Source organism: Eumetopias jubatus, unplaced genomic scaffold, assembly GCF_037043125.1.
Source record: "Eumetopias jubatus isolate StellerSeaLion01/CBP00866 unplaced genomic scaffold, mEumJub1_p1.0 scaffold_2, whole genome shotgun sequence".
NCBI classification, from domain to species: Eukaryota; Metazoa; Chordata; class Mammalia; order Carnivora; family Otariidae; genus Eumetopias; species Eumetopias jubatus.
Window position 1 is genome coordinate 112,709,817 of NW_028274808.1, and position 15,694 is coordinate 112,725,510.

At 37.8% G+C, this 15,694-nt stretch overlaps 1 protein-coding gene across 1 annotated transcript in view; it reads left to right on the forward strand.

Annotated features, from left to right (window-relative positions):
* CFI (complement factor I) overlaps positions 1-15,694 on the forward strand; it is an 80,531-nt gene that overhangs the window by 42,215 nt on the left and 22,622 nt on the right. Inside the window, exons 5-9 of the mRNA XM_088021335.1 lie at positions 1,982-2,261; positions 3,897-4,050; positions 7,731-7,912; positions 8,757-8,870; positions 8,971-9,081. Coding sequence (XP_087877461.1) covers positions 1,982-2,261; positions 3,897-4,050; positions 7,731-7,912; positions 8,757-8,870; positions 8,971-9,081 — 841 coding nt within the window. The remainder of the gene's footprint in view (positions 1-1,981; positions 2,262-3,896; positions 4,051-7,730; positions 7,913-8,756; positions 8,871-8,970; positions 9,082-15,694) is intronic.

Sequence of the window (15,694 nt, forward strand, 5' to 3'; positions counted from 1 at the left end):
AGAGGAAGACTTGTTGCTGGGGGCTGGGGAGACTAAAGGACAAGACGCTCATCCTCCAGATGGGCCAACTAGGGGACGGAGCCAGCACTGGCTTTCCACAAGTCATTTTTGACCCACTTGGTCTGTTCCCAGCCCTCCACATATTTCCCCTGGATTCCTGCAGGTCTAGTTGGCCTCCTGCCTGTCTGATCTGATCTCCAAGATCTTCCTCAAATGCATATTTGCTTCCTTGCTTAAAATGGCTCCCCCCAGGACCTGCTCTCTTACCCACCACCCTCCCTTTCTATTCTCCAGCCTCAGTCAAGCCTGCTGTTCTCTTTCTTACAGTCCTGCCTAAAGTGCCTACCCACCACCTCCTCTGCCAGCAACTTCTGCTCAGCACCCTCAGAACTCAGCCCAGATTAGCTCTTTCTAGAAATGTGCCCAGAGCCTCCTAGTCAGGCCAGGGTCCAGAACACTGTCCTGATGGCATCCCCAGCCCATCTCTATCAGAAAAATTGTCAGTCAGGCTTGCCTGTCTCTCTTTGGATTGGATAGAGAGTTTTATTCCTCTGGCCCTAGCCTTAGGCCATTCTCTGGCACAGAGTGGTGCTTACTAATTCATTTATTGAGTTACCTAATAAATGAGCTAATAATCTGTCTTCCAAGCTTTAGAAACACACCAGATATCCCTTTTCCACAAAGTATTTCCAGATGCATGTCCTTCAGACACTTCATACTCAACAGGTCCCAACCAAATTCATAATAGCATTTATACATCTTCACCATCACTCAACCTCAAAACCTAGGACCCACCCTCCAACCTACATAGATTAAATTGTCCACTCCTATTGCTTTTGCTTGCTTGAGTGTCTTTCCAAACCATTCTCATACTCCACTCCTGCTGCCTCTTACAGTTTCCTGACCAGTGACCACCCCATTTGAAGCATACAAAACCCCATATGCCCACCAGTTGGGACTGCTCATGATTCCCTAAATACATTCTGCACCATCCTTCCTGTGTTTTGCTAGCACCAGCCCTCTGCTAGCATCTGTCCTTCCTCACCTTGCTCAAATGCTACCACCTCCATGAGGCCTTTTTAAATTCCCCTAGAAAGACTAACTCTCTTCCACTCTGGTTCTCCAAGAGTACTGTGTTGTATTTGTACCACTGCTATATCAATTACCACAATCTGCCTTGTTCCCCAGCTATTATGTTTCTATCTTTTTTTCAAAATATTTTATTTATTTTTTTTGACAGAGAGAGCTAGCAAGAGAAGGAACACAAGCAAGGGGAGTGGGAGAGGGAGAAGCAGGCTTCCCGCCAAGCAGGGAGCCTGATGCGGGGCTTAATCCCAGGACCCTGGGATCATGACCTGAGCCGAAGGCAGACACTTAATGACTGAGCCACCCAGGTGCCCCTTATGTTTCTGTATTATTGCCTAGATATCAAGCCCTTGGAAGACAGAGCCCATGTACGTTCATCTTAGAGAAACTTTATACACTGTAGGAGTTTAACAAATGGTTTTGCATTATTAATAAAATTAACCTATTTCATTAACCAATTCATTCCACAAGACTATATTTAGCACCATTTTTTTTTACTTCTTAATATACTTATGAGATTCATTGATTTCTTCCAAGGCAGAATTTTATGTTGGCTTTAGGATAATAATAGCTCCCATTGATTTCATGCCTAGTACCTGTCAACCATTATATGTATATAATTTCTAATCCTTGCAATAGCCTTGCAAAATAGAAGATATTAGCCCCATTTTCCAGATGAGGAAACACACAATTCTTGAGGGTAAATAACTTACCCAAGGGCATAAAGCTGTAAGTACCCAAGCTAGGACTAGAAGTCGGGTTTGTGATTCCGTAAGCCACCACACCGCATCACCTCATCTGTACTGTGGGGTAGGTGAGTCTGTTTTGTTCCTTTCCTTCACTTAACTCCAAAAAGAAGATTTTAGTTTGTTAGTGTTTATTTTGTGTTTTACAGCTTTCTTCAATATTAAACACACCTCAAAAGCATCTGGTAGAAGAAAAGTGCTTAACTGAAAAATACACACATCTCTCCTGCAAGAAAGTCTTCTGCCAACCATGGCAGAAATGCATCGATGGGACCTGTATTTGTAAACTCCCTTATCAGTGCCCAAAGAATGGTACCCCAGTGTGTTCAACTAACGGGAAAACCTACCCAACTTACTGTCAGCAAAAGAGTTTTGAATGTCTTCGTCCAGGAGCAAAATTTTTAAATAGCGGAGCATGCACAGCTGAAGGTAGGAAAAGCCTAGTTGAATCTATGATATAAGAAGGAAATTGTTTACCATACTTTCTATTAGAAAATAATTTTGCTATGAAATGTTATGATGACAGTTCAAAATTCCTCCCTAGACCCTCAATTGTAATTGTGGTGCTAACTAAAGAAATTAGGGTCACCAGAATAGTCAGCCTTTGAGACCACAGCACAAGGCCCTGAGGCCAGTCCTTCCCCTTAGTGCCTGTGCCATTCTCTGCTGCTCAGGCCTTCAAAATTATCCCACCCTCACTTCTACCTGCATAGCAGAACTATTCCCAGAGCCATTGAGTCGGTTCAGAACCCAGTGAACAAGTCTTTACGTGAGAGGGATACTGACGCGCCTCTGGACCTCCATCTCCAGTAATTTCTTCCAGCATCCATCCCACCAGCCCCGACCCCTAGGGAGTCCCAACCCCATTGGCCCTGATCTAAGGGGAGCTTGGGCCACTGCTGACCTAGGACATGCTCTAACCTAGCAAACTTGGCACATCAGACAAAAGAGCTTGTCTACACTCCATCCAGGTTCCTAATGCAGTGAGGAGGCTGGGATGCTGATAGATGGATTTGTGGAGTAGTTAAGGTTAGGGATTTCACTGTCAGATTTAGTGGCAAGCCCCTCCAACCCCACCTCGGTTATTGACAAGCTATGTGACTGTCAGACCCCATTTTCCACATCGGTAAAATGTGAGTAACACTAGTTCCTAACTCACAAGACCCTCATGAAAATTAAATAAAATGATGTATGTAAAGGTCTTCACACAGTGTTTGGCACACAAAAAGAGCTCATGAAATTTTAACTATGATAGCGAACCTCAGGCTTATCTTCTGATATCAATTATCACTGGCATTTCATGAACTGATAAAAAATACTCAAAACATTCTCTTTTTTAAAGATTTATTTATTTATTTGAGAGAGAGAGCATGCAGTGGGGAGGAATAGAGGGAGAGGGAGAGAAAGTCGAGCAGAGTCTACGCTTAGTGAGGAGCCTGACCTGGGGCTTGATCTCACAACCCTGAGATCAGGACCTGAGCTGAAACCAAGAGTCAGGCGCTCAACCGAATGTCACCCAGGCACTCAAAACTTTATTTTTAAAGGTACCACGACATATCCTGGCACACAGTAGCCTAAATATGTGTGTGATGATGAGTGAAGATATTGAAGCATTGTGGAACAGGAAGAGAGCTCCCTACTGCCTGTGGGAAAGAAGGGAAGCAATAATGGAGATTATTTTGTCAGCGGCAGACTTTTGTTCTCTTGAGGCATTAAATGCCTTAAATATATGAGAATACATAAAACTTTTTTACATCCTAATGGTTTGGCTTACTCTGAAAAGCACAGACTTGGAAGTCAGATCAATATGGTAGCTTCCGATTCTTGGCTTCCCCACTGGAGCGAGCAACTTAACCTCACGTGTAAAAATGGAGGATAAATATCAGTGTAGTCTTCACAGGGTTGCCTTATGAAATAATTGCTTACTATTATTTAATGAAAACCTTCATGGTGTTCAATGTTAATTTGAAATTATCTCTTTTGTTATTTTAAAGGCTTTTTATCAAGAGGAGAAATGGTGAATGCTTAAATATTGCTCATTCTTTCGGTTTTTTTAAATTTTAGGACAATTTAGTGTTTCCATAAAGTATGGAAATATCACTTCAGAAGGAATTGTTGAAGTAAAACTTGTAGATCAAGATAAGAAAATGTTCATATGTAAAAAACCCTGGAGCATGACAGAGGCTAATGTGGCCTGTCTTGACCTTGGATTTCAACAGTGAGTGTTTGTGTCAGTGGATTTTCCCAGGATTGGTTTTATTGTTCCAACTATTTGTTTGTTTGTTTTTTCTAAGATAAGATTTCTTTTTTTTTTTAAGATTTTATTTATTTATTTGACAGAGAGAGAGAGAGAGTGCACAAACAAGGGGAATGGGAGAGGGAGAAGCAGACTCCCTGCTGAGCAGGGAGCCCAATGCAGGGCTCCATCCCAGGACCCTGGGATCATGACCTGAGCTGAAGGCAGATGCTTAACTGAGCCACCCAGGCACCCCACCTATTTGCTTTTTCATTACCCAGTCTTTCTCTGCCTTAATTTCCTCATATGTAACCTGAGAATATAACTGCCTGCCTCATAGCACTGTTATGAGAATTAAATATGTTCATGTTTCACCAGCACTTAGAACACCACTGAGCACCGAGCACCTGTAAGTTTGTTTAAGTATCTGGATATGAATCCTTTGCAGTTCCAGAGAGTTGTAAATATGTTCATTACTATCTCTGCTTGTCTATAACTATGTCCACTTTTTCATACCTAATATTGTTTATCTATGCCTTCTCTCTTTTTTCTTGATCAACCTTGAAGAGATCTATTTGACTGTGTTTTCGATTTTCTATTTTATAGGCAAATTGTCTCTTGTTACTTTCTCTCAACTTCATTAATTTTGTTGTTCCCTTTGGCTCTCTCTCTTCTTTTCTCTATTGTATTTTTTCTAATTCCTTGAGTTAAATGCTTACTTAACTCATTGATTTACAACTTTTCTTATTTTCTGACGAGCATTTAAGGTACAAATTTCCCTCTAGATAATGCTTCATCTGCATGCCATAAGTCTCAGGGGCATAAAAGTGGTGTTTTATTTATTGTTCAATTTGAAATACTTTTTAATATTCAGTATAATTTCCTTTTTTGATTTAGAAGTTTCTTTTTTACTTTCCTAATGAATATATATTTGCTTTTAGTTAACTTTTTGTTATAGATTTCTTATTTAATTGTACTGTGGTAAGAGAATAGTCTCTATATGATGACAATTGTTTAAATATTTGTTGACACTTGCTTTGTGCTGAGTATATTTTATTTTATTTATTTTGTGCTGAGTATATTTTAAATGTTTCATGTGCAGGGTTCTGTATACTAAATATGTTGTCCATTAAAATAAGTAAGCTTGTTAACTGCTTTGTTCAAATCTTTTCCTATTTATTTACTTACAAGCTTTTTATGTCTTTATCTTTTAAATGTGTCCTTTATAAACACCATGTATCTAGATTTTTAAAAAAAAAATCCAATATGACAATAACTGTCTGAAGAGCTTAGTCCATTTACATTATTGATTATTTACATTGTTGAATTTATTTTCCCTATCTTATTTTAGTATTATTATTTACCCTGTTTTTTCTGTGTATTTGTTTCTTCCTTTTCTAATTTCTATTGGGTTAATAAAGTTGTTGTATTTTTTAATCCCACTAGCCCCCTCTACTTGGTTTGTAAACTATATACATCCTATTTCTGTTCCTTTAGTGGTTATCTTCACATTTATACCATGAATTCTTTTTTTTTTTTTTTAAAGATTTTATTTACTTATGTGACAGAGAGAGACACGGCGAGAGAGGGAACACAAGCAGGGGGAGTGGGAGAGGGAGAAGCAGGTTTCCCATGGAGCAGGGAGCCCGATGCGGGGCTGGATCCCAGGACCCCGGGACCATGACCCGAGCCAAAGGCAGACGTTTAATGACTGAGCCACCCAGGCGCCCCTATACTATAAATTCTTGACTTAGGAAGTCCTCACCCTCTTAGGAATAATATAAGGAATGTCACTATTTTTACCGAGTTTCCAGCATTTAGTTGCACATTATTTTTATATATCCCTGAAGTTAATTGCTATCATTATATAATAAGTTATTATTATTACTGCTGTTCAGTTAGTGCTTACTCAGATTTATTTCATGTTTACCAACATCTTGGTTTGTTGCTGCTTCTTGCATCTCTCACCTTTATTCTAAATTCAGTTTCCTTCTTCCTAAACCACATCTGCTAGTAGTTCATTAGTGAGAGTATCTTATTAAATGGAGCCACGAGATATTTGTGATTTTTGACAGTTTGTGACCTACTACCTATAATTCAACCTAATGGGAAACTCTCTCCATCTTTGATGTCCCAGTATTTTGCTCTTATCATATTTTGTATGAGCTAATGGACAGACTTCTCTTATTTTATTTTATTTATTTACTTTTAAATATTTTATTTCTTTATCTGAGAGAGAATGAGAGATCACAGAGGGAGAGGGAGAAGCAGACACCCCGCTGAGGAGGGAGCCCGATGCGGGGCTCAATCCCAGGACGCTGGGATCATGACCTGAGCCAAACAAAGGCAGACGCTCAACCAAAAGCCACCCAGGCACCCCCAGACTTCTCTTATTTTAGCAAGTGGGTATTTCCTTTACTTCTTTAAGAGCTCATTGAGCCCCTCGTCAGGCTCCCTGCTCACCTGGGAGTCTGCTTCTCTCTCTCCCTCCACTCCACCTGGCTGCTCATGCTCTCTCTCTCAAATAAATAAATAAAATCGTAAAAAAAAAGAAAAAAGAAGAGCTCATTGAATGCATTTTATCTAGTATTTTTAGATAGTTTTAAATTGAGATGTTTTTTTCAAATTATTTACCTATGAGATTGCCCCAATGGCTCTCATTTGTTCTCATATTCTGATGCTGTTTGGCACAGTTTTATAACTCCTTTTTATCATCATTATTGATCTGAAATCATTAAAAATGCTTTTCTTATTCCCTTTAATTATCTTCTTTTTGCCTTCATTATAATTGATCTAATATTTATATTGCCATTATTGCTTTGTTATTGTTTATATTTACCTGAAGCATCTTTGCTCAACTTCTTATTTTTAACACCATTTCCTCCATTTCCTTCTAAAGAGAAGCAGGGAGCAATTGAATGTTGTAGAAGAATAGTTTACTGTAACTCATCATCTCTAGTATATTGAATCATGGAGGTAGCACAAATTCTGAACAAATTTTGAAATCCAAGCACTGGCATATAGATGCCAAAATATCACCTTAATACTGTCAAGGCTGAATTGAGAACATGGCTTGGCATAAAAACAAAATGAACCTGCTATAATTAAACCAACTTAACCTCCCAAATTCTAAGCAACAATGGGGCCAACCAGGTAAGCCTTACAGCATGAGGCATGTGAAAAGGTCCCCAAAAGGAAAGATGGAAAAGGTAAGCTAACCTTGCCTGATTTATAATTCCAAAATTCCCTGATTGATTATTTACTCCCTTTCCTTGAGCAAAAAGGAATTAAGAGATAGAGAGAAGCCAAGAATGACTCATCTCAGGTTGGAAGGAAACATCAAGAGTGTGGAAGAAGGAGTTCTCCTTAACAAGAAACAGAGAAGAGGAAACTAATATTTGCTGACTGTTTGCCATGTTTGAACTCTGGCTAACCAATTTAAATTGATTGTTTTAATTAATATTTACAAAACTAGCTGAGATTATCATATTCCCTTTTACAGGTGAAGATACCGAGGCTCAGAATTTAAGCATCTTGTTCAGTGTATCACTCATATGTAGAAAATTAGAGGAAATTACTTTAGTTCCTTACCTCATACAGTAAGGTTATAAATGCAAAATACTAATCATTCTATCCTAATGTTTCATTTATTCTATTTGTAGAGGTGCTTTTGATATTCAAAAAAAGTTTGAGGTTCCTGAAAATCTCCATTTAAATTCCACTGAATGTCTCCAAGTGCGTTGTCGAGGATTAGAGACAAGTTTGGCTGAATGTACTTTTATTAAGAGAAGAACTAAAAATGACAAGAATTTCGCTGGTGTGGTTTGCTACACACAGAATGCAGGTTGGTAGAGTACTTGCCTGAAACTTCAAAGCTTCCTTCAAAATTGTTTATTGCACACCACGTTGGTCGTAAACAAACAAGTTTAGGCTTTAGTAAACAAACAATTTAAGCTTTAGAACCTAAATTGGTGCTTTTCCTCTATTGTACCGTTTTGCATTCAAATATTACTTCTCTCCAGGTTCCTACATGGGGAGCAAAGTTGCCTGACTCCTCTATGCTTGCTGAAACATCTGGATAATACCACAAACATAAGTAATACAAACATCAGAAGAAACCTCAATATCTCCTTTGAGAGGCCCAGCCTACACACTTAAAAATGTCTTTAAAATATTTAAGTGACCACAGTCTCAGGACAGTCACTGCCACTTTCCTCCTCGGTCCTGACATGGGAATATTTTAGTCATACATAGGGTTTTAAAGGCTAAAGCCTTTTTTGGTGCTAAAAAAAAAAAAATACCATCAAAATATAAATTGCACTGCCCAAGTAAGTCATGGGATGGAAGTGAGGATTTGTGCAGCAGCTCGAAAGGAATGGGTGAACACTGGTGTTTGCCGATGTGAGCAAGGGCCCGTGACCCTGAGCCCCCTCCCCCAACCTCAGCAAGTACAGACCTCCACAGTAAATACTGGTTTTCAGAGATAACGAAAGGGACTCCATAAACCAGCATTGACATTTTTTTTTCTTTATTAACCATATATATTATGTTGATGCTACCAATACGTTTAATATCATTTTCTATTTGATGCCTGACTTTATATTAATGTCCTCATTATTCCAAATGTGATCAGGATGTCACCTACAACTCCATAAATAAAATTCACAAAGAGAATTCCTAATTTACAGCTCCTCCAACAAATGACTCCTTTCACTGTGTGAACGGGAAATACATTCCTCAAAAGAGAACCTGTAACGGTATCAATGATTGTGGAGACCAGAGTGACGAACTGTGCTGTACAGGTAGAAGAAGACTCCCCCATTGAATTTCAGATTCTATCCTATTGGATTTTAAGTATGAAGAAAGAAAAATAAAAACCTTCTTCTATTTATGTTTGTGTAGGATGCCGAGGCAAAAGTTTCTTCTGTAGATCTGGTGTTTGTATTCCAAACAAATATAAGTGCAACGGTGAGGTGGATTGCATTACAGGAGAAGATGAAATTGGTTGTGAAGGTAATTAAGGTTTTGTGCTACATTTTCCCATTACTTGATCTGGGGACTCTGAAACTTTCTTTTAGGTAAATTGTAATCTTAAGTGGGTATAGGGGAGTGTTAGCAGTAAGAATACTACTGAGTGGGCATTCGAAGAACTATGGAATGTTCTCTCATATTTTCATTTATTAAATACATTTGTTATTTCAGAACTTTTTATCAGAAAGGCTCCCACATAACAAAAATAGATTATTAGAATGAACCAAGATGTGCCTCTCTCCCAGCTTGAACAATTATCAATATTTTGCCAGTCTTGTTCAGCTTGTTTGAGTATTTTATTTATTTTATTTTTTAAAAATATTTTATTTATTTATTTATTTGACAGAGAGAGACACAGCAAGAGAGGGAACACAAGCAGGGGGAGTGGGAGAGGGAGAAACAGGCTTCCCGCTGAGCAGGGAGCCCCATGCAGGGCTCAATCCCAGGACCCTGGGATCATGACCTGAGCCGAAGGCAGATGCTTAAGGACTGAGCCACCCAGGTGCCCCTTGTTTAAGTATTTTAAAGCACATTTGAGATATCATGTCACTTCCCCTACATACATTTCTAATGATACAAACATGTTATACATACACAATATACTCTCATTAGTATCCCCAATAATAATAATTCCCTAACACTGTTTAATAACAGCCCATGTTCAAGTTTTCCCAACTGTCTCAAAAATATCTTTTTTAAAAGATTTTATTTATTTATTTATTTATTTATTTATTTATTTATTTATCTGAGAGAGAGAGAGAGAGAGAGAGAGAGCAGGAGGGACAGGGAGAGAGAATCTGAAGCAGACTCCAAGCTGAGTCCAGAGCCCTGTGTGGGACTTGATCCCACAACTGTGAGATCATGACCTGAGCTGAAACCAAGAGTCATCTGATGCTTAACTGGCTGATCCACCCAGGCACCCCTCTCAAAAATGTCCTTTTAGAACAGTGTGTTTGAATCAAGATCCAAAAGAGTCTAACATTCTATTTGATTATTAAGTTTTTAACATATCTTTTATTCTTTAAGAATTATGTTTCTTGGCCTTTTGGCTAAGATCAAGTGTAAGAGTTACCCACCTGGAAACACAATGGTCCAATATCTTTGGGACACAGCAAAAGCAGTTCTAAGAAGGAAGTTTATACCAATTCAAGCCTATCTCAAGAAAGAAGAAAAATCCTAAATAAATAATCTGACATTATAATCTGCATATAATCTGCAAAAATACTTAACAAAATATTAACAAACCAAATTCAATGATACATAAAAGGATCATTCACTGTGATCAAGTGGAATTTATTCCAGGAATGCAAGAATGGTTCTATATCCTTTAATAAATCAATGTGATACATCACATTAACAAAATGAAGGAGAAAAACATATTGTCATCACAACAGATTCAAAATAAGAATTTGACAAAATTCAATATCCATTCATGATAAAAACTCTCAACCAAGTGGGTTTAGAGGGATCATACTTCAACATAATAAAGGCCATATATGATAAACCTACAACTAACATCATACACAATGGTGAAAATCTGAAAGCTTTTCCTCTAAGATCAGGAACAAGACAAGGATGTCCACTATTGCCACTTTTGTTCAACGTAGTACTGGAGTCTTAACAATCAGACAAGAAAGAGAAAAAAGAAAGAAAAGAAAGAAAGAAAAAGAAAGAAAGAAAGAAAGAAAGAAAGAAGGAAAGAAAGAAAGAAAGAAAGAAAGAAAGAAAGAAAGAAAGAAAGAAAGAAAGAAAGAGAAAGAAAGAAAGAAAGAAAGAAAGAAAGAAAGAAAGAAAGAAAGAAAGAAAAGAAAAGAAAAAGAAAGAAAGAAAGAAAGAAAGAAAGAAAGAAAGAAAGAAAGGAAAGAAAGAAAGAAAGAAAGAAAGAAAGAAAGAAAGAAAGAAAGAAAGAAAGAAAGAAAGAAGGGAGAAAGAGAGAAAAAGAGAAAGAGAAAAAGAAAGAAAGAAAGAAAGAAAGAAAGAAAGAAAGAAAGAAAGAAGGAAGGAAGGAAGAAAGAGAGAAAAAGAGAAAGAGAAAAAAGAAGGAAAGAAAGAAAGAAAGAAAGAAAGAAAGAAAGAAAGAAAGAAAGAAAAAGAAAAGAAAGAAAGGGCATTTAAATTTGTAAAGGAAAAATAAAACTGTCCAATTTGCAAATGACATGATACTTTACATAGAAACTCTAGGGATGTCTGGGTGGCTCAGTCAGTTGGGCATCTGACTCTTGGTTTAGGCTCAGGCTATGATCTCATGGGTCTTGAGTTGGAGCCCTGCGTTGGGCTCTGCACTCAGTGGGGAGTCTGCTTGAAGATTCTCTCCCTCTGCCCCGCCCCACCTCAAATAAATAAATAAATCTTTTTAAAAAAGAAGAAAACTAAAGACTCCACAAAAAAACTGTTGGGCGCCTGGGTGGCTCAGTTGGTTGGATGACTGCCTTTGGCTCAGGTCATGATCCTGGAGTCCTGGGATCGAGTCCCGCATCGGGCTTCCTGCTCGGCAGGGAGTCTGCTTCTCCCTCTGACCCTCTTCCCTCTCATGCTTTCTATCTCTCATTCTCTCTCTCTCTCTGAAATAAATAAAATCCTTAAAAAAAAAAGAACTAATAAATAAATTCAGTAAAATTGCAGGATACAAAGTTAACATTCAGATATCACTTGTGGTTTCTATATACTAGTAACAAACTATCAGAGAAAGAAATTAAGATAACAATTCCATTTACAATTGCACCAAAGGAATAAAATACCTAGGAATAAATTTAATTAAGAAGGTGAAAGACTTACACTCTGAAAACTATAAGACATTGATGAAAGAAATTGAAAGTGACACAAATAAATGGAAAGATATACCATGTTCATGGATTAGAAGAACAAATATTTTTTTAAATGTCTATACTACCAAAGTAATCTACAGATTTAACACAATCCCTATCAAAATATCAATGGTATTTTTCACAGAACTAGAGCAAAGAATCCTAAAATTTGTATGGAACCACAAAAGATCCTGAATAGTCAGTCTTGATAAAGAAGAACAAAACTGGAGGTATCACAATCCTAGATTTCAAGATATACTACAAAGCTATAGTAATCAAAATATTATGGTACTGGCATAAAAGCAGACACATAGATCAATAGAACAGGATAGAGAGTCCATATGTTTACATGCTTACATGCTTGATGCTTACGTGGTCAATTAACCTACAACAAAGGAGGCAAGAATACACAATCTAGAATAGACAGTCTCTTCAATAAATGGTGTTGGGAAAGCTGGAAATGTACATTCAAAAAACTGAAACTGGACCACTTTCTTACACCATGCACAAGAATAAACTCAAGGGGCGCCTGGGTGGCTCAGTCGTTAAGCGTCTGCCTTCGGCTCAGGTCATGATCCCAGGGTCTTGGGATCGAGCCCCGCATCGGGCTCCCTGCTCCGCGGGAAGCCTGCTTCTCCCTCCCCGACTCCCCCTGCTTGTGTTCCCTCTCTCGCTGTGTCTCTCTCTGTCAAATAAATAAATAAAATCTTAAAAAAAAAAAGAATAAACTCAAAATGGGTTAAAGACATAAATGTATGTTAATTAATTGAATTTAAATTAAAAAAATAATAAAGACCTAAATGTGATACCTGAAATCATAAGTCTCCTAAAAGAGAACATAAGCAGTAATCTCTTGGATGCCAGCTTTAGCAACATTTTTCTAATATGTCTCCTCAAGTGAGGGAAACAAAAGCAAAAATAAACTATTTGGACTAAAACAAAATAAAGAGATTTGCAGAGCAAAGAAAACCATTAACAAAACAAATAGGTGAGCTATTGAATGGGAGAAGATATTTGTGAATGATATATCCAAAATATATAAAAACTTATACAACTCAACACACACACACACACACACACACACACACACACACACACACAATAATTTGATTAATAAATGGGCAGAGGAATGAACAGACATTTGTCGAAAGAAGGCATATAGATGGCCAATAGACACATGAAAAGATGTTCAACATCTTTAATCATCAGGGAAATGCGAATGAAAACCACAGTAAGATATCACCTCACACCAGTCAGCATGGTTAATATGAAAAAGACAAGAAATAATAAGTGTTGGTGAAGATGTGGAGAAAAGGGAACCCTTGTGCACTGTTGATGGGAATGTAAGTTGGTGCAGCCACTATGGAAAACAGTATGGAGTTTTCTCAAAAAAAATTATATATATGTATATATAACTACCATATGATCCAGCAATTCCACTACTGGGTATTCACCCAAGGAAAACAAAAACACAAATGCAAAAAAGCTATATGCACCTCTATGTTTATTGCAGCATGATTTACAATAGCCAAGATATGTAAGCAACCTAAGTGTCCATTGACAAATGAATGGATAAAGAAGATGTGATACACACACACACACACACACACACACACACACACACACACACACACACTAGAATATTACTCAGGTCAAAAAAAAAGGATAACATCTTGCCATTTGCAACAACATGATAAACCTAGAGAGTATTATGCTAAGTGAAATAAGTCAGACAGAGAAATACAAATACCATATGATTTCACTTATATGTGGAATTTAAAAAACAAAACAAATGAACCAACAAATAAACAAATTAGAAACAGATACATAAATACAGAGAACAAACTGGTGGCTGCCAGGGGTAGGTGGGGAAGATGGGGGAATTAGTTGAAGGAGATTAAGAAGTACAAACTTCCAGTTGTAAAATAAGTAAGTCATTGAAAAGTACAACATAGAGAGTATAGTCAATAATATTGTAATGATGTTGCATGATGACACATAGTAACCACACTTACTGTGGTCATCATTGCATAATATATAGAATTGCTGAATCATGATGTCATACACCTGAAACTAATATAACATTGTATGTCAACTATACTTCAATTTAAAAAATGTTACCTACCTATCCACCCCCAATTTTTTTCACACCATTGATTTTTTTTATTATGTTATGTTAATCACCATACATTACATCATTAGTTTTTTTGATGTAGTGTTCCATGATTCATTATTTGTGTATAACACCCAGTGCTCCATGCAGAACGTGCCCTCTTTAATACCCATCACCAGATTAACCCATTCTCCCACCCCCCCTCCCCTCCAGAACCTTCAGTTTGTTTTTCAGTTTGCATTTATTAATTGGTTTTCTATAGAGAAGAACTTCCCATCGTCTCTCATGGTTCATCTCCCCTTCCGATTTCCCCCTTCATTCTTCCCCTCCTGCTATCTTCTTCTACTTCTTCTTTTTTTTTAAACATATAATGTATTATTTCTTTCAGAGGTACAGATCTGTGATTCAACGGTCTTGCACAATTCACAGCGCTCACCATAGCACATACCCTCCCCAATGTCTAGAACCCAGCCGCCCTATCCCTCCCAACCCCCACCACCCCAGCAACCCTCAGTTTGTTTCCTGAGATTAAGAATTCCTCATATCAGTGAGGTCATATGATACATGTCTTTCTCTGATTGACTTATTTTGCTCAGCATAACACTCTCCAGTTCCATCCACGTCATTGCAAGTGGCAAGATTTTATTCCTTTTGATGGCTGCATAATATTCCATTGTGTATATATACCACATCTCCTTTATCCATTCATCTGTCGATGGACATCTTGGCTCTTTCCACAGTTTGGCTATTGTGGACATTGCTGCTATAAACATTGGGGTGCACATACCCCTTCGGATCCCTACATTTGTATCTTTGGGGTAAATATCCAGTAGTACAATTGCTGGATTGTATGGTAGCTCTATTTTCAACTTTTTGAGGAACCTCCATCCTGTTTTCCAGAGTGGCTGCACCAGCTTACATTCCCACCAACAGTGTAGGAGGGTTCCCCTTTCTCCACATTCCCGCCAACATCTGTCCTTTCCTGACTTGTTAATTTTAGCCATTCTGACTGGTGTGAGGTGATATCTCATTGAGGTTTTGATTTGGATTTCCCTGATGCTGAGCGATATTGAGCACTTTTTCATGTTTCTGTTGGCCATTTGGATGTCTTCTTCAGAAAAATGTCTGTTCATGTCTTCTGCCCATTTCTTGATTGGATTATTTGTTCTTTGGGTGTTGAGTTTAAGAAGTTCTTTATAGATTTTGGATAGTAGCCCTTTATCTGATATGTCATTTGCAAATACCTTCTCCCATTCTGTTGGTTGTCTTTTGGTTTTGTTGATTGTTTCTTTTGCTGTGCAAAAGCTTTTTATCTTGATGAGGTCCCAATAGTTCATTTTTGCCCTTGCTTTCCTTGCCTTTGGCAACGTTTCTAGGAAGAAGTTGCTGCGGCTGAGGTCGAAGAGGTTGCTGCCTGTGTTCTCCTTTAGGATTTTGATGGACCCCTGTCTCACATTTAGGTCTTTCAACCATTTTGAGTCTGTTCTTGTGTGTGGTGTAAGGAAATGGTCCAGTTTCATTCTTCTGCATGTGTTCATGCCATTGATTTTTAAACAAACTTGGTCATTTGCCTACAGGATGTTCCTTATTCTGGATTTACAGAGATGTGATGAGATACAAAGTTCAATATTTTAGGCAAGAATTCTTTTTTTTTAAAGATTTCTTTATTTCTTTATTT